This window comes from Pleurodeles waltl, chromosome 1_2 (genome assembly GCF_031143425.1).
Source record: "Pleurodeles waltl isolate 20211129_DDA chromosome 1_2, aPleWal1.hap1.20221129, whole genome shotgun sequence".
In the NCBI taxonomy this organism is placed as follows: Eukaryota; Metazoa; Chordata; class Amphibia; order Caudata; family Salamandridae; genus Pleurodeles; species Pleurodeles waltl.
In genome coordinates, this window is record NC_090437.1 from 724,320,444 (window position 1) to 724,343,226 (window position 22,783).

General features: G+C 41.8%; 1 protein-coding gene across 5 annotated transcripts in view; it reads right to left on the minus strand.

The window, feature by feature from the left end:
• MAP9 (microtubule associated protein 9) overlaps window positions 1-22,783 on the minus strand; it is a 169,856-nt gene that overhangs the window by 54,582 nt on the left and 92,491 nt on the right. For 4 of the 5 annotated variants that reach the window (XM_069243059.1, XM_069243083.1, XM_069243075.1 and 1 more), the window contains 3 exons: window positions 18,754-18,843; window positions 5,922-6,086; window positions 2,666-2,811 (listed from right to left, as the gene is read on the minus strand). In XM_069243059.1, the coding sequence (XP_069099160.1) occupies window positions 2,666-2,811; window positions 5,922-6,086; window positions 18,754-18,843 (401 nt within the window). The remainder of the gene's footprint in view (window positions 1-2,665; window positions 2,812-5,921; window positions 6,087-18,753; window positions 18,844-22,783) is intronic. The other variant, XM_069243068.1, reaches the window with a different exon arrangement.

A 22,783-nucleotide genomic window follows, 5' to 3' on the forward strand; every position in this document is an offset into this window, starting at 1 on the left:
TGGTTCCTCCTGGCATACCAGTTCCTTCCAGCAGCATCTGGTTACAAGTCCATGCAGTGTTTAAAAACAGAGGACTTCCACTGTGTACTTATACTCAAAATGTCTGTGATCTAGGGGGCACTTCAAAGGAACTTTAGAAGTGCACAACACCCCCTTTCAACCTGAGACCTGGCTCCAGACATCAGTAAGGGGTAGACAAGCCCTTTGTGTGACAGCAGGACACAGTCTACACAAATGAAAGTGCGCCCTGCCTCCCATACTCCCAGCCCAGGAAGACCACTCAGTAGGCAGATTTAATCCTGTTACACCTCCGCCCTCCCTGTGTGATGGCTGTCTGGAAAGTATGCACAAAGCCCAACTGTCACTGTACCCCAGACATGGATTGGAGTCAGGCTGCAAAGCACAAGAGTCATAAGCACAGTGAAATGCACACTTTTTAAAAGTGGCATTTCCACAATAGTAATTAAAAAGTCCACCTACACCAATAAGCAGGATTTCTCACTACCATTCCAAACATGCCCGCGCTACTCCTCATAGATCAGAAATTACCACTTAGATACATATAAGGAAATTCCTAATGCAAGCCTATGAGTGGAGCAGCACTCACAGGAGTGAGAAACCAAATAGGCTGTTTGTCACTACCAGGACATGCCACACAATGAAGGCACATGCCCTACCTTTTACCTATACAGCACCCTGCCCACAGGGCTACCTAGGGCCTACCCTAGGGGTGACCTATAAGTAGAAAAGGGGGAGTTCCATGCTTGGTAAGTAACTATAGATGGCAAGTTAATGTGACAGTAAACTGTGCACGCCGGCCTTGAGGTGGTGGGCTTGAGACAGTTTTGACAGGCTACGTCTGTGGTTGGTGCAAGCAGCGCTGCAAGCCCACTAGTAGCATTTAATTTACAGGCCCTGGGTATATAGGATACCACTGTACAAGGGACTGATATGTAAATTAAATGTGCCAAACTTGTGTAGGCCAAAGATACCAAGTTTGAAGTAGAGAGCATATGCACTTTAGCACTGATCAGCAGTGTTAAAATGACCAGAGCCCCAAAACCAACAAAAAGAGGGTCAGAAAACCAGGAAGAGGAAGGCAAAAAGTTTGGGGATGACCCTGCAAAAAGGGCCAGGTCCAACAGATCGCTGAAAGCACTCCGCTTGGGACCACATGCAGTGAAGTCACCTGAATCAAGGGTTGGCACTCTATCGCCCATGGTAGGGGTGTGCTCAGGAACTCTAGTCGCTCCAGTCTTGCGAGGTACAGGTAAGACTGTTTCTGAACCAGTCGGCCCTAGAGGAAACTTGCTGCTAATTCGTGCTGTGGCCCTGGAACACTGTTGAATGTTAGAATAGAGTCACAGTGAACTTACGAATCTCCGACTGCTAGTGGGGCATACTTTGGAACTTCCAAATAGTGAATGGGGAATAACCACTATTGTTAAATCGAGGAGTAAGTGGGGTAGGCAACTGCAACACATACACTAGAGCCATGACATCAGAAGAAATGAGTAGCTGTGTGTGAATGTCGTATCTAAACAAAATATTTATCTTTTTTCATAAAACTGAGTACTTTGCTGGACAATGATTTATTGCTACTTCTGTGTGCATTTTGAGATGTGAGCCGGTATTCACTCCCCTGTATCCACACCTCAATCTTTAATTATTTTAAAAGCTGTTTAGCCAATCATATTTGGAAGTATTCCTGAAGTTAGGAAAAGTTACTTGCCTGTGATAATAATTATCCTATGAAAATCTTCCTCAGATTCATTACATTTATAATATTTCCCTGTCTCTTAGTGCAACTTCGGCATTGTACCGCTTTTTACTTTTAAAAATATATTCTAATATAGATACTAATTTTTCCATCTCCAATTTGTTAAAATATTATTGAGATTCTTAAGACCTAAGAAAAAAATCTGTTGAACTACAGTCTCAAGTGAAAAAGATTACTTCCTCATAAAATTGTATTTTAACCATGTGTGGGGCTTCTTTTGGCTATGGAGGAACAGTCGTTGGAGCAAGCTTACCTTAGATATTTTTTCTGCATTAAATGTTCACCCGAACTTTAATTAGGGGAGGATAAGAGGGATGGTAGTGAATCTAGGCTGGATATGATCAATAGAGCATCTTCGTTAGGAGTAATGTTTCATTCTCCAGCAGGGGCTAATTCCCAGTTTTATAGCTTTTACAATAGATTTCAAAGCTGTGCCTCAAACCTCCCCGCTAGTGGCTGCTAATATTTTTAAAAGTTATGAATCCGTGGAAGATGTGTTGTCTGAGAATCAATATTACTTAATCTAAATGTTCAGAAACTTTTCAGGTTTTAGTCTTTTTTTTTTTATCAACTAGCATGCCGTTTGTGCTTGTGTGGATACTTTAATTGCAGGATTGCAGAACGAAGAAACAAAAGTCACTTTTATTGAAATTAAACTAAAAATCTCACTCCGAAGCTTAAGGAGGATTTCTGACAAGGATTATGTTGAAACATGTCAGCCACATTAGTACAGAAAATAGGGATATCTCTTGCAACATGTGCTGTTTATAAAATCAAGTTATTGTTGGTCAAGTGCTAAAAATTAATTTCAATCCATCACAGATAATGATTCTTAAGAATGTATGACCCATCTTCAAACAACACAACAAAAATGCATGCTCATACCATTTGCAAAAAGCCAATTTACTCTCCTTCTTCTTTTCAGCAACAGCCTGCTCCTCTTTTCTTTTCTTTTCCATTTCGGCTTGCTTTTCTTTACGAATCTTCTCTTTCAGGTGTTCTTCTTTATCTTCTTTCCATTTTTCAAACACCTAATACCAAAAACATTTATCAATAAGCGCCTCATTGTAAGAAAATATTCAGTTTCAGTACCTCCCAAAGCCTAGCTTAATAGAATGTTACACAACGTGTTCTATTGACTACTTGTAAAATACCGATGCATGTTACTGAGGTTTGCTGCCTACTATGAACATTTAATAAATTACAAAGCATTCGTATAGTAATTTTTATCTTACATGAAAATGATGCCCAGCTTGGCATAGAGCTTAAATGTGCATTGTGTCCTACATTTTGCTCGAGTTACTGCTTCCTCTAACCAAGACACAGATGTTTTCTTTGGAACATTTAGTGTAGGCTTGGCTCTTTTATGGTCTCAATTCAGATTTTAGCTGACCAATTTAGAAAGTAGTTGTCTGGCTACTAACGGTTGTATTTTTTTTCTCTATGTCTAGTGCAAGTGAATTTCAGCCCAATTCCCATTTTTCCCAATTAGTAGACGCAAAGTAACCGCGCAAATTAAGAAATGGGTCTGGGTTAAGTCAAATCCTCTAAAAGGAAAGGAAAGCATTTTACAGGATACATTGACAGCCTTCCTTGCATGGATTGAGCAGGAGTAGTTGGGAGAGTGTCTGACAAGGTTGGCATGAGGAAACACACAGGATGCCAGTCCACAAGAGAATTACTATTTAAAATTAGGGAAGAATGGAGACAACATATAATGTCATTGAGAAGAACTATTGCCCACAGCAACACAAGTGGTTATCTCAAATTTAGAGAGTAGAACAGCAATAACATTAGTAGATGCTTCCCATTTTTAGTTACAGTGAATTAGTTTGCTACATTCTGCAGAGGCAACAATCTTTGAAATTCCTCTGTGTGAAAGTGCAGGTACGGATAACTAACAAGTGTAGTAGTTGTACAGCAATGTCCTAGACACCCACCGTTAACATGTTTAGGAAAACATATTTTTTTCTATTAGCTTTTCAATTCAGCGCTCCTTGCTTTAGCTGTGCCTCATTCCACATATTTTTACTGATCTCTATGTAAAGACTTGAACCAGTTGCTAGATGTTGCACCTTCTCAATTGTCATCAATCTCTAGTTATGCATTGCAGAAACCGAATTTTAAGATTACTAACTTGAACATCATTTTTTATTCTATTAGCATGACATCCACTGTGCTCACAATTATTTGCAAAGTGCTGTTAATTTAAGCAAGACAAAGATAGGCTAGTTTGCTTCTCCATGTCCTGGTCTCTAAGGGCCATGGCCATAGATAACGCTTCAGAGGCAAGTGATTACCTCTTTCGTATGGGTGTCACCCATTTAGTTTAACTGAGTCTTGATTATCAGCAGGTGATGAGTCTTGATTATCAGCAGGTGAAGAGTAAACTAATGGCAATGGTTTTTTCTGAAGAAGCAATTTGAGGTCTTAGATCTTTTATTAGAACATAAACAAATCCACTAGTGACAACAGCACTGATGACTTCCAACAACCAAATAGAGGGATTGAAGTCTTATGCACATCAGAAAGTGAAACAAAACCCACTCCTTTCTCCTTCATGCTTCCTATACTTTTCTTTTTATCTTGCTCATGCCATCTGGACTTACACAAACTTGAATGTTGGTTGTATACAAACCCTGACTCATCTAACTCCCAAGATTAATCCATTAACCGAGCAAAGGGGCTAACTGGTGATAAAGAAGAAATGTTGATGAAAGGGGTTTAAATTGACTACAAACAGAAATATCTTATACGTTTTTCATTACAAAAGTGGAGAAAATTAAATTTATGATGTCTTTTCCTGTGGCTCAGATGTTTCACACTTCTAAGGAAGATGAAAAATATACCCCAACGGTAAGTGAGCAATAGTAACAGGAGTAAACTTAATGGAGCTTAACGTCTAGAGTTTTTCGATCTCATGATTATCTTGGTCTGTACTTGCATACTTACTATTCAAGTGGGTGCTGGTGCAACCACTGGAGTTGCCCTGGACAGAATTTCAACATATGAACTTAATCTGTAAATATGGAACAAAGTTGTCCATGAAAGGATCCAGAACCATATTGATGGATGCTTTCCAGTCGGGAGAATGTTTAAAAAGAACTAGGAAATAAATCTTTAAGCAGATTCTTTTTGGACTTTTTATGAACTTGAAATGCAATCACATTTCAGGTACATAGTCCCGCTCACAAAAATAACAGTTTGGACAGTGTCATGCTGGCTAAAACCAAAGTAAACTCAAAGGATGTGAAACCAAGGTAAATGCAAGAAATCTGCTTGATTCAGTCGGGACCTCAAGATTGCAGGGCTGTTATATGGAGAATAATTTTTGATTTCTAGTGTCTGCTTAAATAAGTAATTTGTAAAAATTGTCAAGGAGTGTTTTCTTTGTGAATGTTACAAGATAAGAATAACACTCACCCAATCAATTGCAATTACTGTTTGAATATTCTAGGAATCATAGTTTTTCACAATAGTCGGAAGAAACAAAGAAATAAATACTGCACACACCATAAACAAAACAAGTAGTAAGTACTTCAGCATTACAAAAACTGCATTACTGTAACCTTATGCATCACTTGAACTTTTCAGTTTAAACTGTGACGTTGGTATTAAATAACTGTGTGCCTGGAGGTACAGACCAAGCAAGATCAATAAAGACTCCTAATTAGCATCCTGCTACCTAAGGAGAGTACTATAGATTTTAATTGATTCTAAATTGAAAGGATGCACTATTGTGCAAATAATCCAACAGAAGGCAGCTTTAAATGTATGTCCTCAATAATTTACAAGATAAAGTTGCAAGAAAGTCATTACTACATTTGTGTTTGAATTTTATTTTAAGTTGTAGGACCTCTACATTGGCTGTGTTTAGTGACTCTTGCTTCACCTTACCTGTGAAGCCCAAGAGCCAAAACCACATTTGGATGTGCTTTGTGGTCTATGAAGTGATGACAGAGCAAAACAAGTTGAGAAGGAATGCAAATTTTGAGTCGCATTGGACTAATTTGCAAGATCAGCCATCTCTCAAATGAGCCCAATGGAGCACTTACACAGCAAGCATTCCAAAATGCAACGTTCCCGTTTGAATTAAAATAAAGATGCATGCTTTTAATAGAAAAGAAAATATATTTCTCACTGCCTTTTTTGATTCTTCTTTCTTCTCTGCCATTTGCTCCAATTCGTTTCTTTTCTTCTCCTCCTCTTCCTTCAGTTTCATTAAGTTTTTCTTAAGTTCCTTTGTTTTTACTGCCTTCCAGGCTTGAAAGGATGCACTTGCTTCTTCTTTCTTAGCACCACCCTCCTGTAAAAAAATAGACATCAGTTTTAAAATTGATAACAGATGCTTTAAGGTAGATTATAGCACTCATTTATTTTATCTAAGAGTCACAAGCTTCAAGGTAAATTAACTGAATCAAGCCAAATACTTCCATTCGTAAAAAAAATGAATATGAGGCTTGAGATAACATAACTCTTAACAATCTCCATGACCAACAATCTAGCTTCCGGCCTATGATTGGAACCCAAATGGCCAAAATAAGACAGGAACACCTCAGCACATTCCATCAAGTTCAATAAACCTCTGGGTTTTATTACGATGGCATTCACAAAATGTTCTTGAGCAAACAATATAGTGGGCAGAGGTTTCTGGACAAGACTGGATCAGTTCTCTTCATCTCAGCAGGAAACATAAATAACTAAAAGGGCTGATGGAGTTGTCCATCGAAGGAATGTCATGTAGAGTAAAACAATAATCCTCCCTCTTTGTGATGTCATTCATAACCTACAAGTGCATCCGATACATGTTAACATTTTTTGAGAGAACAAATGTCCATGTAGTTTCAAATACAGAGAAAAAGCAAGCCCATAATAATTGTGCAATTCAAAAAATATGCACCTGAAGACTGTTTGACATACATGATGATGCTATAAAAGATGTATTATTAAATCTATACTCCTGATTCTCACTTGCAATTAAAACACTTCAAATGTGGTGAAAGTGCTCCGTGCTCATACATAGTACACATTGTCAAAGTGAATCCAGTGCATAACAAAGTGGTTTTCAGTACGACCATACATAGAACAAAAGAATGAGCCAGAATGTTGTTTGCAAGGTATACTTGATCACATTTTGATGCCCTAGAATGCAGGATCATACTTAGGGATGGACAGTAATTGAAAAACGTCTGAGAAAGAAATTATAGATTCCATAAAATCTGAGTACACAGAGAAAATAAATTAGAATAGAATAGACAATAATCTACAGCAACACATGCATACTTGGTGGTGAAGGTGCACCAGATCGGGGAAGATTCATGGCAGCAAATTATTGAACTGGTCTCAACTCAGCCTCATGGTGATAGTATCTCAGCACTACTGAGCAAAGGAACTTAAATAGACTTGCCTGTGACACTGCAAACATAAGATTGAACAGCATGAAGGATTGACATTTCTTGAAATATTTGACTTTTGCACACTCTTCCATGGGCAGTCAATACTGTTATAGCAGCAGATCGTACAATTGTCACGTTTGTTTTCTTGTTTGTTGTTCTGTGCATTATATTTATAAGCTTATTTCACTTGTTTAATTGTTAGGTGTAATTACAATTACACTTTGTTTTTGTTAAAAATGGCCAGCTCTACAGAATTATTTAAGTCAATACTTTTTTTTAGTAAATTTTTATCCTCATATCTCCTTATTCCATATCTAGTAATACTATTCCCTTCCACAGTTGGTTGCCCCAATACGGTCACCTGAATTTCTTCCCTCAAGAGGACCGCCACCCACTCTTCATTTAGTTTTCAAATGAACACAGTCTTATTTCTGATGGACTCTAGCCATCCTGCTGTGCAACTTTTGGCATCAGATCTGTGTGGAGTTCTCCCTGCATGCAGCAGCATGATTCCCATGGCTATTTTCTATTTCTTTTGAGAAATGTTTTCTACAACTTCCAGTAACTCGCTGACACAACCATTTCTGTAATTCCGTTATGGATGTGACTTCCATTTATTGAGGGATCTTCCTCACAGGAGATAGGCCCCACTGCTTCACAGCCACCTCCGATTTTACAGTACCTCTTCCTTAAGTTGTTCCCTGGTATCTATTGGTTTCTGGGCCATCTACTTTCATTGCATGTCAGCCACCTCTACACCAAATTTAGTTTGCATGGATTTACCTCTAGAAACTCCTGTACTATCCCAGTTGGTTCACTTCATCCCTCCAATCTCATTACAGATTTTTTCTTGGGTGAGCAAGAATTGTATATGCTACTTTACTTATTATTGGAATCTAATTAATACAATTCTAACCATTGCTTATTTAGACATATCAGAGGCTCCTGTAAGTGTGTGCATAGAGTGACTTTCACCTTCACCACAAGTACATATGTGTGCTGCCATACATTATTGCCCCCTCTATTCGATTCTATCCTAATTTCTTCCCTTTTCTCTCTGTATTCACAGCTTAAAGAAAGTATGATTCCTTATTCCAGTTTTTGTTATATCACTGCCCAGTCCTCATGACGATGCCTTATTTTTCACGGATCCAAACACCAGCAACAATACGCCGGTCCCATTCTGTCCCAATGTATAAACCTGCTTTAGGTATATATAATACATGTGTTAGGGCAGGTCCTGGTAAACTTCCAAATCAGCAGCGGCAGCCGCATAACTGAAGAGGATGAATGGGGGTGAGGTGATAGGGAGGGCAGAGACAAGGTGAAAATAAAAAATAAAATAAAACACACTTACCTTGCCTCAATCCCTGCTGCCTCGCTTGTCGCTCCTCTTGTGGTGTCCCAGCATTCATTACTGGAACAGCAGCACAGGTTCCCCAGAATCCTGGCGCTGCTTTCATGCTAAACTTTGCATGAAAGCTGCACCAGGATTGGTCTGAGTGTCTCAGACTGCCGCTCGGACACAGCCCTGGGGTCTGTGAAGTTTCTCCAACCCAGCTGTTAAACACAGGTGGGCAGTAGAACCTAAGTACGCATTTGTGTTTGGCCGGCCTCAGATGGCTGGCCAAACACACATGCGCACGTAGGTGCACTCTCCCTTCTCCCACCTCTGTGGTGAAGCCCGCCCCTCCATGCACTGCGGGCTGTGCCAGAAGCAGAAAATAAATCTATAGTAAACTATCCTTTTTGTTCTGTTTCTGGCTCAGCCAGAGGGGTGACGCTCCTTCACCATAGCGACGGAGCCGCCCTTGTCCAAATGTATGATCATGACAGCCAAATCCACATACATTTGATGAATGAAATGATGCAGTTCGCTACGCGGACATTAACAAATATCTAGACTACATGTTTTACTGTATGGAAGAAAGCATCCTCTGGTAGAACAGAGCAAAAACTGCGATCTCAGAAATGTGTGCGGACAAAGAGTGGGGAAGGCGTTGGATCCATGATTCTCCCTTTCAACCTCTCCCTTTTATCTTCAGGCCAGGGACACATCAAAGTAATCATATTTTAGAAAAAGCTAACTTTTGTCACCACCAACGAGGCCAGTGGTCAAAGGAGTCGACCTAAAGCGGTCTTTAATTGTATTGTATCGCAAGTCCATTTATATAGAACTCAGTACCCATGACAAGGCATCTAAGCACTTTTAGATAAGCACTCTTCTCCAGAACCCAAGGTTAGTGGGACATTTGTTTGCACTGCATTTGAAGCTCTGTTGCTGCTGCATACCCTGGGGTTTGACTACATCCTACAAGACATTGTTCACTTGCAGAGGTGAGGCCACCAGCCCTCACAACACTTAAAAACATGCTCAGAGCCTAGTGGCACAGGACATTTGTTTGCACTGCATTTGAAGCTCTTTTGCTGCAGCATACTTTGGGGTGAGACTACATCCCCAAAGGCACACACTTGCAGAGGTGTGGTCACCATCCTTCACAGCGCAATAAGTGTGCTTGGACCCCCACAGCTTGGGACGCGTGCTGGATGCAACTGGGCCAAGAGCGAGCCCATCTATGCCCATCATCAGCCCAAAGAGGCCAGGCCACCCCTCTTGGCTCAACAGCTGTTACTTCTTGGTTATCCTTTCCTCCGGACAGATGGGTAAAAGGAAAACAGAGAGCAGTGCTACTGCGGGCGACACAATTTTGACCATTGATTTATTTTTGGTGCAGGCACCGGGGATCCTCTCTGAAGACTGGTTTGACGAAATGGAGACTCTTGCAGGAATTGCTAGGGGGGACTGCCAGCGGGTGTCTGTTGTGATATCCCTGCGGTTGTCAATGCCCCACTAGACTTAGTCCATCCGTCTACTAGCCAAGATCGATGAATCGAGCATGCAGATACTTCAGCTGTTACTGAACCCCCTGTTGAGAAGAAGAAAGGAGGGGTGATACATAAGAAGGCTTTGTTGACCCGGAAGGGGGCAGAAGCTGAATTGGACACAGAGATTCTCACTCCTGTTACATTGATCCTGGACGAGATCTGTAGTAGGCTAGAAACTAAGTTAAAGGGGGTTTTAAAACTGCTGATGACTCCCTCGAAAACATAGAGACAAGGCTATCCCTGTTGTCTACACGTATCGCTAGAAGTCCCATTGGGGTCCCCTTTACCACAACCTCCCTGGGTCTGCCCATAGCAATACAGAAAAGGAAAGAAATGGGGAAAATGCTGAAACATTATGTGTATCACATATAGCAGCCTAAGAGGAGTCACAGGGGCCAAGGCTTGTCCTACAGGATTCTTCTAGGGAATCCTCACAATCTCAAGGAGAGAAGGCAAAGAGCGTGTTTAACATTGTTAGAAATGGGGTTCCTGCGTGGCTAGGGTAGGCACCTCACCCAGGCAGGGACCACCACTCTAGTCAGGGCTAGGGAGCTACACAATGAAGATGACCCCTGCTCACCCCTTTGGCAGAGGCGACGTCTAAAGCGTTTGCAGAACACACACAATACTAGTGACACAATAAATACACCACAAAGAAAACTCCACAACAAGTTACATAAAAATATACTGTATTGCACAAAACATCATTAGACCAAAAACAACATGTATCACTAATACCCTGCTACACAAGCAGTTGTCAGATTATCACACTATGTCTTAGGACTCTACAAGTCAGCAGTAGTCAGGTAAACACATTATTACAAAGAATAAATGCACACAGAAGGAAACATTTCTAAATGGTGAGTCATCATTATCACTAACATAAATGCACATATCTTGAAAAACATTTCCATATGACATATGTCATAAACCCACCCTGCATTATATGTGTACTGCAGACCCTGCGAATGTAAATGTCTCCTGAAATGGGCAAATACAACATATTACATGGATCAGGTCATCAAACCACGTGTAGAACCAATGAGGGCAAACAGGTTACAGTGACATGTATCCTCTGCAACCCCTTTCTACATGCTGTTCACCGTGCCTCTGCGCGTCCAGTATCCGATACATGGTGTGAGCTAAACTCACCACGTCAACATAAGAACTCCTGCGCTCCTCTTACACGAGTTACGGTAGTTAGGGACGCATGTGTCTCAATCTAGGAGCTCCTGAGTTCCGAGAGTGGCTCATGAGGCAGTGTCCAAACAATTCTGGCGGGACCAGGGACTCTCCCTGCATTTCCTCGTGAAAGAAGCCACAGCCAGGCAGCCATCCGCCTAACTGTGGCCAGCTGCTCCCTCCGGCGGCACCACTCCTTGAGAGCGTCCTGAGCCCTCCCAGGCCCTTGGGTCACACAGTAGCCCTCCTGACAGCAGGGTCCATTGCACCCACCCAAGCCATGGCGGTGATTTCTCAGAAGAAAGAAGTGACTGCTCATGCCTCCGGGTCACCATCGAGGTCGCGCTCGTCAGCGCGTTGTAAGAGGCTGCAGGCGGGCTCCTCTTGGTCTTTCATGCATCGGGATTGGAGGGGGGGACAACCACTTGGACAAGGGGCACATTCCTACGCCCAAAGCAGGTGGTAAATCATGAATAAGGCACTCCTCACGCACCGTAGCAAACAAGTGGAGTGCTCTTCATGCTCCTGAATAGCACACACAGTGCTTCCCTCGTGCTGAGGAAATTCATCACAAAGTGTCCTTCATGCACTTTAGATAGGTGAAATACCGGGGGTAAGGGGTCACCACCCAGTCCCTGGAGACAGCTGTGGGGGCACAAGGCTGCAGGGCCCAGGCAAGCAGGCCGGCACAAGGGTCTAGAAAAAGCAGTGCCAGTCCTTCTAGTGATATAGCAGGTCACGTCAGTCCTACAGCGGAGCAGTCCCAAGGCAGTTCCAGGCAAGTGCTTCCTGCATCTAGTGCCCAATTCTTTAGTCCAGTGTTGTCTAACACATGGGTAATAATCCCTCTACTTATACTCCTTTTGCCCAGTGGCAGTGGGGAGAAGGTTCCAACCAGTTCCAGGAATGCCCCTTCTCCTCCACACTGTCTCCAGACATCAGTAGGGCCTTTTATGTCAGGGCAGGATGCAGTCTATACAAATGTAAGTGTGCCCGCCTCTACCTCTCCTAGCCCAGGAAGACCACTCATGTATTCCTATTACACCTCCACCCTCCGTGTGTGATGGTTGTCTGGAAAGTATGCACAAAGCCTCGCTGTCACCCTACTCCAGACAGCTACCCTACCCCAGACAGCTACCCTATCCCAGATGTGGGTTGGACTCAAGCTGCAAAAACACCAGAGTTATAGGCACAGAGAGTGACATTTCTACAATGGTAATAAAAAGTCCATACCATTCCAACCATACCAAACATGCCTACACCATCCCTCATTGATCAGAAAATACCACTTAGCCATATGAAAGGGCACTTCCAATTCAAACCTATGAGAGGCAGCATTCACAGCAGTGAGAAGCCAAATAGGCTATTTGTCACTACTAGGACAGGCCACACAACAAGGCACATGTCCTACCTCCTACCTAGACAGCACCCTGCTCATAGGGCTGCCTAGGGCCTACTTTATTAGTGACATATGTAGTAAAAGGGGAGTTTCAGGCCTGGCAAGTAAATTTAGATGCCAGGTCCCTGTGGCAGTAAACTGCGCCCGCATTTACTGCCCGCATTTTCTCAGCCCTTACTGCCATCTGTGCCTTATAGCCTGTCTCCAATCCACGTCTGGTCTGTGCTGCTTGACAGCTCCCCTTGTGCATTCCACCCAAACAACCATAAACACAGGATACTCAGTCACATCTACATTCCTCTGCATACTGAATGGGTCTCCCAGGGCAGGAAGTGTAGAAGGGCTCTCTCCTACATTTCAAAATCCAGTAGCCTGCTCTTACACAAAGGACTGATAACCCCCCCCACATGGATCCTAGCAGACAGGACTGGGCTGGGCTGAAAGGGGAACCTGTGCACTTCGAAACCACTCTTTGAAGTGTCCCCAACTTCAAAGACATTTGTGGGTATATAAAGTGGGTCTCTGACCCCACCAAATCAGACACTTCTGGATCTACACCTGCACTCTGTCAGATGAACTGCCTGGCTGCACAAAGGACTCATCTGGGCTGCTTTACTGAGAAGGACTGCTGCCCTGCTGGCCTCTGACCTTGCTGGAAGGACTCTACCTTCCCCAAAGGTGCTCTCCAAGGGTTTGGATTGCGCTGTCCTCCTGTTCTGAAGTCTCAGGGCCAACAAAGACTTAACCAGCTAGCTTTCAGCTAGTTTTATGACTTGAGGGACACAAAGAATGACTTTAGCGACACCAACACCGACGCCGCAGCTGCTCCCGATCCGTGGACATCGCTGCATGCCACGACCATGGCCTGCAACACAAGTCTGACTTTGCTGCAATGCCTCCGATTACATGAAGTGTGATCGCAACACTGCAAAGTCAACTCATCACGTCTTCACCAACTGGATTCATCTACCCAGTCGGGTCACAAGGAACCGACACCTTGCCACTGATGCCGCACCAGCTCTCTCCGCAACCGAACGTAACCGACATCTCGCCTCCCCTGCCTCGCAGTACAGAACCGACACCTCACCTCCCAGGAAGCCGTAAGGGACAGACGCTGCACAGACTCCCACAACGTTTCATCTCCACTACTCCATGCAACGTCCTTGTTTTTTCATTTCCAAAGGTACTGTGCCTGGGGGTCCGTGTGACTCCATGACAGACACCTGTGGCTTTAGATTACTGGGAACGACTCCGTCAACTACGCCATGATTACCCCGGTTAGACCTATTGAGTTTCTAAATGCTTTAGTGGGATTTAATCTTAAAAAATTCAGAACCTTGCTTGTGTACATTGGATTTTCATTGTTCCAACCTTATTTTATTGAGATAAATATCTATTTTTCTAAACCAGTGTGGCATATTTTTGTGTTGTTTTCACTGTGTTACTGTATGAGTTATTGCACAAATAGTTTTCACATTGCCTTCTAAGTTAAGCCTGTCTGCTCTGTGCCAAGCTACCAGAAGGTGAGCACAGGATAATTTGGGATGTGTTGTGTCTTACCTTGACTAGGACTGTGGTCCCTAGTTGTACAAGGGTGTATACCTCTGCCAACTGGAGACCCAATTTCTAACACACCCCATCACATTTAATGAGGTTTACAATGCCATTTTATTCATGTCGAACAATGAAGCTTCAGGCCCAGATGAGGGTCTCTGCAGATTTTTACAAAGCTGACCCTCAAACCTGGGCAAAAATTCTGATGCAAGTGTGCAAAGCAGCCTGTAAAAAAAGGTCTTTTACCATCTTGGTCTAGATCAATCATTGTCACAGTATTTAAATGTGATCCAGAGTTGAACCCCAATACTATTGCCCCATAACTTTATTAGAGTCTGCAGTGAAAAGTATGCAGAGATTGGTGTTGGCAAGGCTCAGAGATTGGCTGGAGCAAAATAATGTTATTTCCAATCTGCAATATGGTTTTAGACCAGGTAAAGGGACGCTAGACCAGTGCATAAGCCTCCCGATGATCATTGGTAAATATACTATAGCCAAAACGGGTAACCTCAACTTGGTGTTTATGGCTCTCATGTCAGCCTTTGATTGAGGGAACAGATCCAAACTCTTCGTCACGCTCATGAAGGTGGGAGTAGATCTTTCAGCATCAGTGAGATGTAACCTGGATGGTAGTCTGTCTGCACCTGTGAAAGTGCAAAGGGGAGTTTGACAAGGGTGGATTTTAGCACCCTCTATATTAACAACCTGGGCTCAAGACTTTCTGATGTCTGCAAGGATATTCCCGAGCAGGATCCACATTAATCCCAGCACTCCAATAAACGGCTGACACAGTTATGGTAGCCAGGACACCAGTGGGTCAGGAATGCTTGCTTGATGCCTTTATTGATTTCATGGATAAGCTACACCTAAGCACATATTTTACTAAGTCACACACTATGGTGGTGGGTCATAGGAAAAAAGAGCAGAAAAAATGTTTTGGAAGTGCCACTGAACTGACAAGGGTAACTGCATTCCCATACTAAAGGGTCCTTTTTGATGAGCTGGGGACTTGGGCTTCTCAAAGGACATTCAACTTTGTGAAGAGACTGGCGGCAAACCAGTGAAGGCTCTGCAAAAGGTATATAAAGCAAAATGTATACTTATGGCAAGCTATGGATGTGATGTATGCGGCTACAAAATGCCAGGGGTCTGCAAGTGGTAGAAAACAAGTTCTTGAGATGACTCCTAGCGGTTCCCCAAGGAATACCCTCTTATATAGTTCATAAAGAATAGGATATAGGATACACCTCAGACCTTGTAGCACTGGCTCCCATGATGAGATGGCTTTGGATATGGGTTAATCCAAAACTTCAGCTCATTGTTTTTTACTGACAAGGTTAAGGATTAACCTCAAACATTGGTTGCTGGCTTTCCCGCAAGGTCCCCACAGAGTTGAGGAGCTAAACCCTTGCTCATGCGATAATTTCTCTCAACAAGATAATTTGCATTTTGTCATGTTTTGTGGCCACTATTGTGCCTTGAGGCAGCATTTTATAGTCTCTGTTTAAAAAAAAAACATTTTTGCAAGCAAGACCAGCGCCAAGATATTTGCGAATTCTCCCAAGCCCTGCGGTTTGTTTTACCGTGGCAAATTTCTTGGCAGGAGTCCTTAGAATTAGGAAAAGGTTATCTGACTAAAAAGGTATTCCCACCTATTATGATTATAAGTTGTATTGCATGTGATTGATGTTCAATCTTTGATTGATGTGTATTTTTAATCGAAATTTTTCTATTTTTGTAATGTCCTTTTTAACTAAATCCATTTTAAACAATGTTTGGAATGTTTTAAAGGTTTTTGTATTATTTTAGCATAGTATTCGATTTTATGTTTTTTTTAAAATGGTTTTAAATAGTCAGTCAAGAATATTTTATTCGGCTAACTGACAGTGGTCAATGGTTATTGGAGTCAGTTTTGTGCTCTGTTGGAAACCTTTCCATTCATATACACCAGTTTCTTTGTGGAAGATTAAAGTAATACTGGCCTCGAAAAATTACAAAAATGTTACTAGACCTGGAGGTCGAGTAACTTGAATAATCTACTTGACCTAACTGTAATGTACTTGACCAGTAAATGGATGTCAAATTGTCTGATCCTAAACAAATAGTTTACAGAGTCCCCTTTTTCCTCATTCTCAAATATGACTGCACCTTCAAATATGTGAGCTCAGCATTTCTGCTGCTCCAAAAAACCTCCTTTGTTTGATTAAGTAGACTAAGGCTTGCTGCACGTATCACAAGACTCTAGCCCACATATAGGGGATACATGACCCATGACTGGCTTTTAGTTTACCAACAGCATTGCTATCAGGGCAGAGGTGTTTCTCAGTTTGTTTAAACACTCACTTTTAACAAATATATTACTAAACCATGATGTGGAAGCATATGGTCATCCACACATAGTACATTTCCAAGAAATGTCCAAAAACCTTACCACTAACTGGCATCTTCACCAATTAAACTAAATAGTGTATTAACAAACAGTGAAAATTGGGTTTCAGAAAACATATCCTTTGCACATCAACATGCAAGGTATCCTGATTTATTTTCATCCTATTAAAATATTTTTTCATCACACAGAAATACAAAAAATGGGCTTTCAAAACTACTGAAATATATTTTGAAATGTTTGTACAATTGATTTAGTCATTTAAATTTTGTGTTAGGACAAACCTGACACTCTATATCCTTTTATTTTACATTCGAAGCAGCAGGTCTCACAGTTCACCTTACAAAGTCCTGGAACTCTGCAGTCAGAAGGAAAATTAATTGTAAGACAAACTGACTTTTGAACTCAGTCTGTGAACACAGAGCAAACATGACATGCAAGAACAAGATTTAAAGGAGTCTTTTATTGCTCCTCCACTTTCTGACTGAACAGAACACCTGTTCTTTGGCAAATTGCCATTAGGGGCTAGCCCTAACAGTAGCTTGACCTCATCAATAATGACTTGCCACAGCGAGTGTGAGTGGTGGAGTAGATTTTCGAGTCCTGTAATAGGATTTAGATGTGATTATTAGTGAGTGCTACGTGAGTGCATGCAAATAGTTGGTGCCATGAGCACATAGACTAGAGGAAAATAGGTCTTGTTAGATTCCAGGGGTATGGTTTAAAGGGAGGAGATTTTGTGAACCATGAAAGTAAGTATTCACCATAACTGTTGAACCAGCGCCTCTAGACCCTCATGGGTGATTTGCCACACTCTATAAATGTTTGGCTGACTAATTGAATTTCAATGACGGTTAGATTTGCATATTGTGTCTTCAACTGAAGCTGAAGGGATTTTTATTAATGTTTTTATAACATACCTTTGTTTATGGTCTTATCAAGCACATTTCACCTTATGAGTGCTTGTGTCTCCTGACAAATAAATGTACTGCTTCAGATATTGAAAAGAAGATGTCAAATATTCTTGTCCCAGATTTGGCCACACTGTCAGTATTAGTTTTCTTATCAACATTTAAGGACATATGGATGCTGGATTTGACATGTTTAGCAAGATACCGTCTTAATAAATTTGTTTGATTTGCAGTAGCCTAGTCCAGTTAGTATACTTATTTTGGAAACACTTTTGCTGTTGATGGCTGAATTTTTAGGGCGCATAATAAAGAGATTCTTGTCAAATGACAATATGTTTCTATGTTCTGACATTGGTGGTAGGATTTCAATATAGTAGCTTGATCCAATAGGATGAAAAAATTACTTTCCTTTAACAACAGATCTTCAGCGTTTCTATCTTTTATAAATTCACATGACTGAACATTCTCAGTAGGAATGCTCGGTATAAAGTGTTATAAAAGTAGGGTACAAATAAACACTCTTTAAAATAGAAATAGCCATTCATCATATATACTCTGTCCATTTATTTTCTATTGGCCAATCAGCTGGAGAGACAGTGAGCTCATCTGACAAAAATACTACATAAGTACATTCCAAATTCTTGTGCAAAAGCACATCTCTCACAATCAAATCAGATGTTCTTATATATAACCATTTTGTGAATATGACTGGATAAAGACCTCCATCTAGAGTCTCAGCATAAAAAATATGAATGTGAGTACCTAAGGAATCCCTGAGGTAATCGCCAGTACACAGCTTATGTCCACAAAGGCACTCACAGTAGTATTCTTGCTTTGACAGTACATTTCGTCTTTTATGTTGTGGTTGTGCTTTTATTATTAGCAATTAATATTTCTAATTCTTTGACATCATTGCATTTAAGTACATCTTTTACAAAACACCAAGTATTTTGTTTTGTTGATTTGTAAAATCTGCCCTTGAATGCAAGGAATCTTGGTTTCTCTTTGCCAGTTACTCATTGTTTTGAAATACAATCTAAGCCTGTATATCTAGTCAAATGAAAAAAACAGAAGACGGTTTGAAACACTATTTGTAAGAAACAGACCAGTGTTCATTTTGCTATTTCAAAATGTTTGCACTCAGACCCTGCGATTGTAGTTCATTTCATTAAAGATACTTGGAAAGGGTAATGATTTTAAATCGTTCAATGTACAGTGTAAATAACGAAAAACATTGCCAATTGGTATAGATAACACACCAATCTTTTTTTTTCCTTTTCCTTTTCCTCTTCCATCTTTTTGATTTTCTGTAGCTCATGTAAAAATATTTTCTTCTTTTCCAGCCAGTCCTACAGAACAGAAGGAGAAAACTGTTACATGAAAGTTATTTTGAATATGATAACTCTGTCATGACATAATTCAAATGTTATTAGTTCTGAATACACTAGCCATTATTCACAACCATATAAATTCCACACAGTTAATGCTCTGAATGCAAATATCACAAGCACTGGCAAAGCCAATATGTCTGGTTATTTTACAGTGAAAATGCTTCTTCGCACCGGGGATGGGTGGATAAATGGGTGAGTGTATGAGTGCTAGCTACACATTAAAAAAATGGAGGATACTACAGCGGAAGACACAATCTCCTCACAATGGCTAATGGAAGTATGGAGGATGAGGCAACATACACATTTGGTCAAATGTGTGAAGCCATCATCTATTTTGCTCTGCCCTGAAATGCGTAAGCAGCAAATGAGTGAATGTTGCCAAGTAGCCATGCCTGCACACACCACCCACTTTGCTGCCAAGTACTATACCTAGCACTATTTGCCTGCAAAGCCACAATACATGCATAAAAGGAAAGTAGTGCAACATGGCATGTGGCCTAACTAAATACGTTTTGGTTAGTAATATTTTCCTCACGTGGTTATTGTGTGTCACAGAAAAAACCAATAAGCCAGTGCTTACAGAAATTGTAAATTACAATTAGAATTTCAGCAAATTCAATTTCAGTCATTTTTGGCAGCAATTGAGAAACATGTTTAACATATATTTAGTTTCAGTAAAAACTTACAAATCCAAACACTGAATTACAATATCTCAATCTATACAAAAAGATGTGTACAGGGTAAGAAAAATGCCCAAAGTCTAAGTGTCTCAGTTCTATTTCTGAGAGCAATTACAGATGAAGGACCTGATTAGTAATGTAAATAGAAGACAAGGGTACTAAAGTAGCAGGTAGCACTCTGTCACCGATCCTCCCTGTCACTAGATTACTCCACAAACATCTTCACAGAGTGCAAGTGAGGAGGTCAGAGGGAAGATTGGATCCTAAGCAAGACCAATAAGTCTACATTTAGGATGGTCCACAGGGAATAGTGGGCATATTATCAACTTGCATTCCAGCAAAATCTGTGCAGTCATCAAGCACTCATAGTCCAAATGACAGAAGTATTAGAAATGTGGCATTTCAGAAAGCACTCAACTGTTGTCTCAAAGTAACCTTTTACGCTTGGTCTACATAATATGAGGAATTAGTAATGTTGGCGGCTATATAAAAGGAGCAGGCTGTAACAAACTCCATGAAGTCACAGAAGACAAGACTAAGGCCCTCATTTGGATTTTGGCAGTCAATTTCCCTGACCGACTAAGCCCAACCTATCAGCAGACCGCCATCTTACAAGTACTGACTGCTTTCTGGCATCATTGAAGCCGAAACCAGCCAGCAGTCGTGCCGGCGGTCGGTGCTGCGGGGGCGGGTCCCACGCCAACACCGCCACACCAGCAGGACTCCGCCTGCTGTATTACAAGCCATAATATGGCTTGGCGGGGTCCTGCTGGTGTGGTGTTGGCGGCGAGGGAAGACTGCCAGGACCCATCCCCTCCCAGACGTCCCCCTCGACTGAGGAGGTAAGTGGGCATCCGAAGGGAGGGAGAGACCGGGTCTGTGTGTTTGGGTGCATGTGTGCATGTTTGGTGATGGGAAAGGAGGGTGCTAAATGCATGCGTGTATGTGCTAATGAGTGGGTGTTTCTGTGTTGATGAATGTGAGTGAATGGGTGTGTCTGAGTGCATGTATGCATATGCTGAAGTGGTGTGTATGTGCATATATGTGTGCGTGAAATGGTGTGGGAGGTTTGTGAGTGTGTGGACAGCTGGGGGGGACGAGTGCATGGGTGCGGACGTGTTTATGTGTGTGCCTGTGACAGGAATGAAGATTCCTGTCGCCGAGTGCATGACCGCCGGGTTTTCGTGGCGGGCTAACCGCCATGGAAAGCCTGGTGGTTTTCAGCCTCGTAATCCGGATGGCAGGATGGGGCCTGCCACCGGATTGGAGGTGCTCACTGCCGGCCACGGCGGTGCGGCCACACCGGCGGGCCAGGCGGAGTTGTGGAGGCTTGGCATCTGCCAAAACTCACAACTCGTAATGTGGTGGCCCTTACCGCCGGCTCCACGGTGGTAGGTCCGCCAAGGCGAAGCTGGCGGTCATGAGACCATCAGCCTCGTAATGAGGGCCTAAGTCCAAACCTAGGTCCTAAACAACCTTCTGTAGCAAGCCCACAACAAAACATCTGACACAGACCCTTTTGACTTAGTCAACCAAGCAGAAAAAAGGAGACTTTCATTGATTCATGAATTGTTGCAGCTATCACAAAGATGATTCCTGAAAAAGAAGCCCAAAGAAAGCGGCCTCTAACAGCAACAACCGCAGTTTAGTTCCCCAGACAAATAATGACATGGCAGGCAATAGGAGGTAAAAAAGGATATGTTGTCTGTAATGCATTACACAGAAAGTTCCTTGTCAAATAATAAACAGAACAATGTCATTATAAATGTCCCCAAAGTCTCACGTACTGCCTCCTGGATCATCCTACAGATCAAATAATTTTTCAATCTTTTTACCACCCCCCTTGATTTTCATTAAAACAATTTGGCCTGCAAATTTTCTTTGATATCTCTTAAACTCTGTTGCTGACTATCATCAGTTGTGTGGCACTTTGCTTCTTACGTTTTTATCCTTTGCATCTTATTTCAATTGTATGTTTAGGTTATTTATTCATCTACAGTATTGTTTAGTTGATTTTCTTGCAGATAATACCTCACTCACATTTTTCTGGAAGTCTGCTATTGGACGAGGCCTTCTCTGCAGAGTTGGTCTCAAACATTTTGCCTTCACTTCTCTTTTTTGCTGAAATTAGTTTTTGTTGACCTTAGCACTGTGTGCACTTTACCACTGCTAATCAATGCTAAAGTGATCGTGCTCTCTTCTTTAAACATTGTGAAATTGGCTTACACTCAATTGGCACATTTAATTTTCTTATAGGTCCCTAGTCAAGTGGTATTAAGTGTACTCAGGGCTTGTAAATTAAATGCTTCTAGAACACCTTTAGCACTCATGTCACCCACTTAACTACATCTCAAGAATGCCATTGCAACCTGTGTGTGCTGTTTTAAACTGCCATTTCAGCCAGGCAAAATAAACTTTTTGCCAGGCCCAACTCTTTCCTTTTAATACATATAAGTGAACCTTAGGGTAAGCATTAAAATATCATATAGAGTAAGGTGCAGTGGATTTAAAAAGTTGGACATGTACTTTTAAGGTTTACATATCTTGGTAGTCAAAAACTCTCAAATTTACTTTTCAGTCCTGCAGGTCCTACCTGTCCAATAGCATAAAATTAGGTTACCCTTATTACATTTAATAAGTGATAACATTTATGTGGGAGCAGGTGGGAATCGAGTGTTTGGTGCCAGAGGAATTGTAATTTAAAATTCTCTTTAATAATGGAAATGTCGGATTTTAAGTCATATTCTGAAAATGCTACTTCTATACAGTTGGCATTTTCTTGTCCAAACAATTTGGTGCCTGCTTCCAGACCATATCACAATACAGTGTGTGGGTGCTGGCTGGATGGGCCAGGCTGACTTGATAAGAGGGGTGGCGCTGTTATCTGCCACACTTAGTCTTTAAAGGCACTGGCTAAGCCCACACACAAAGGACTTTACCAGTGCCTGTAATATCCCTAAACAAACTGGAACCAAGGCAGGGACACATGAAATTCCAGACACCTCTGTAGGGGGAAATCTCTAAAAGTTTCTTCCTCTTCAAAGGGCAGCCCAGATATAATATGGGAGCCTCAGATCCCCCCCTCAGATCACTTCTGGACCTGTGGAAGACCCCAAAAGAAGGACTGTCTTGCTGCTGGAAGGACTGCCTAGCTGCAAACAGGACCCCCATGTTGCCCTGCAGCCTGAGAAAGGAAGATTGGGCCTGCTCCTTGAGCC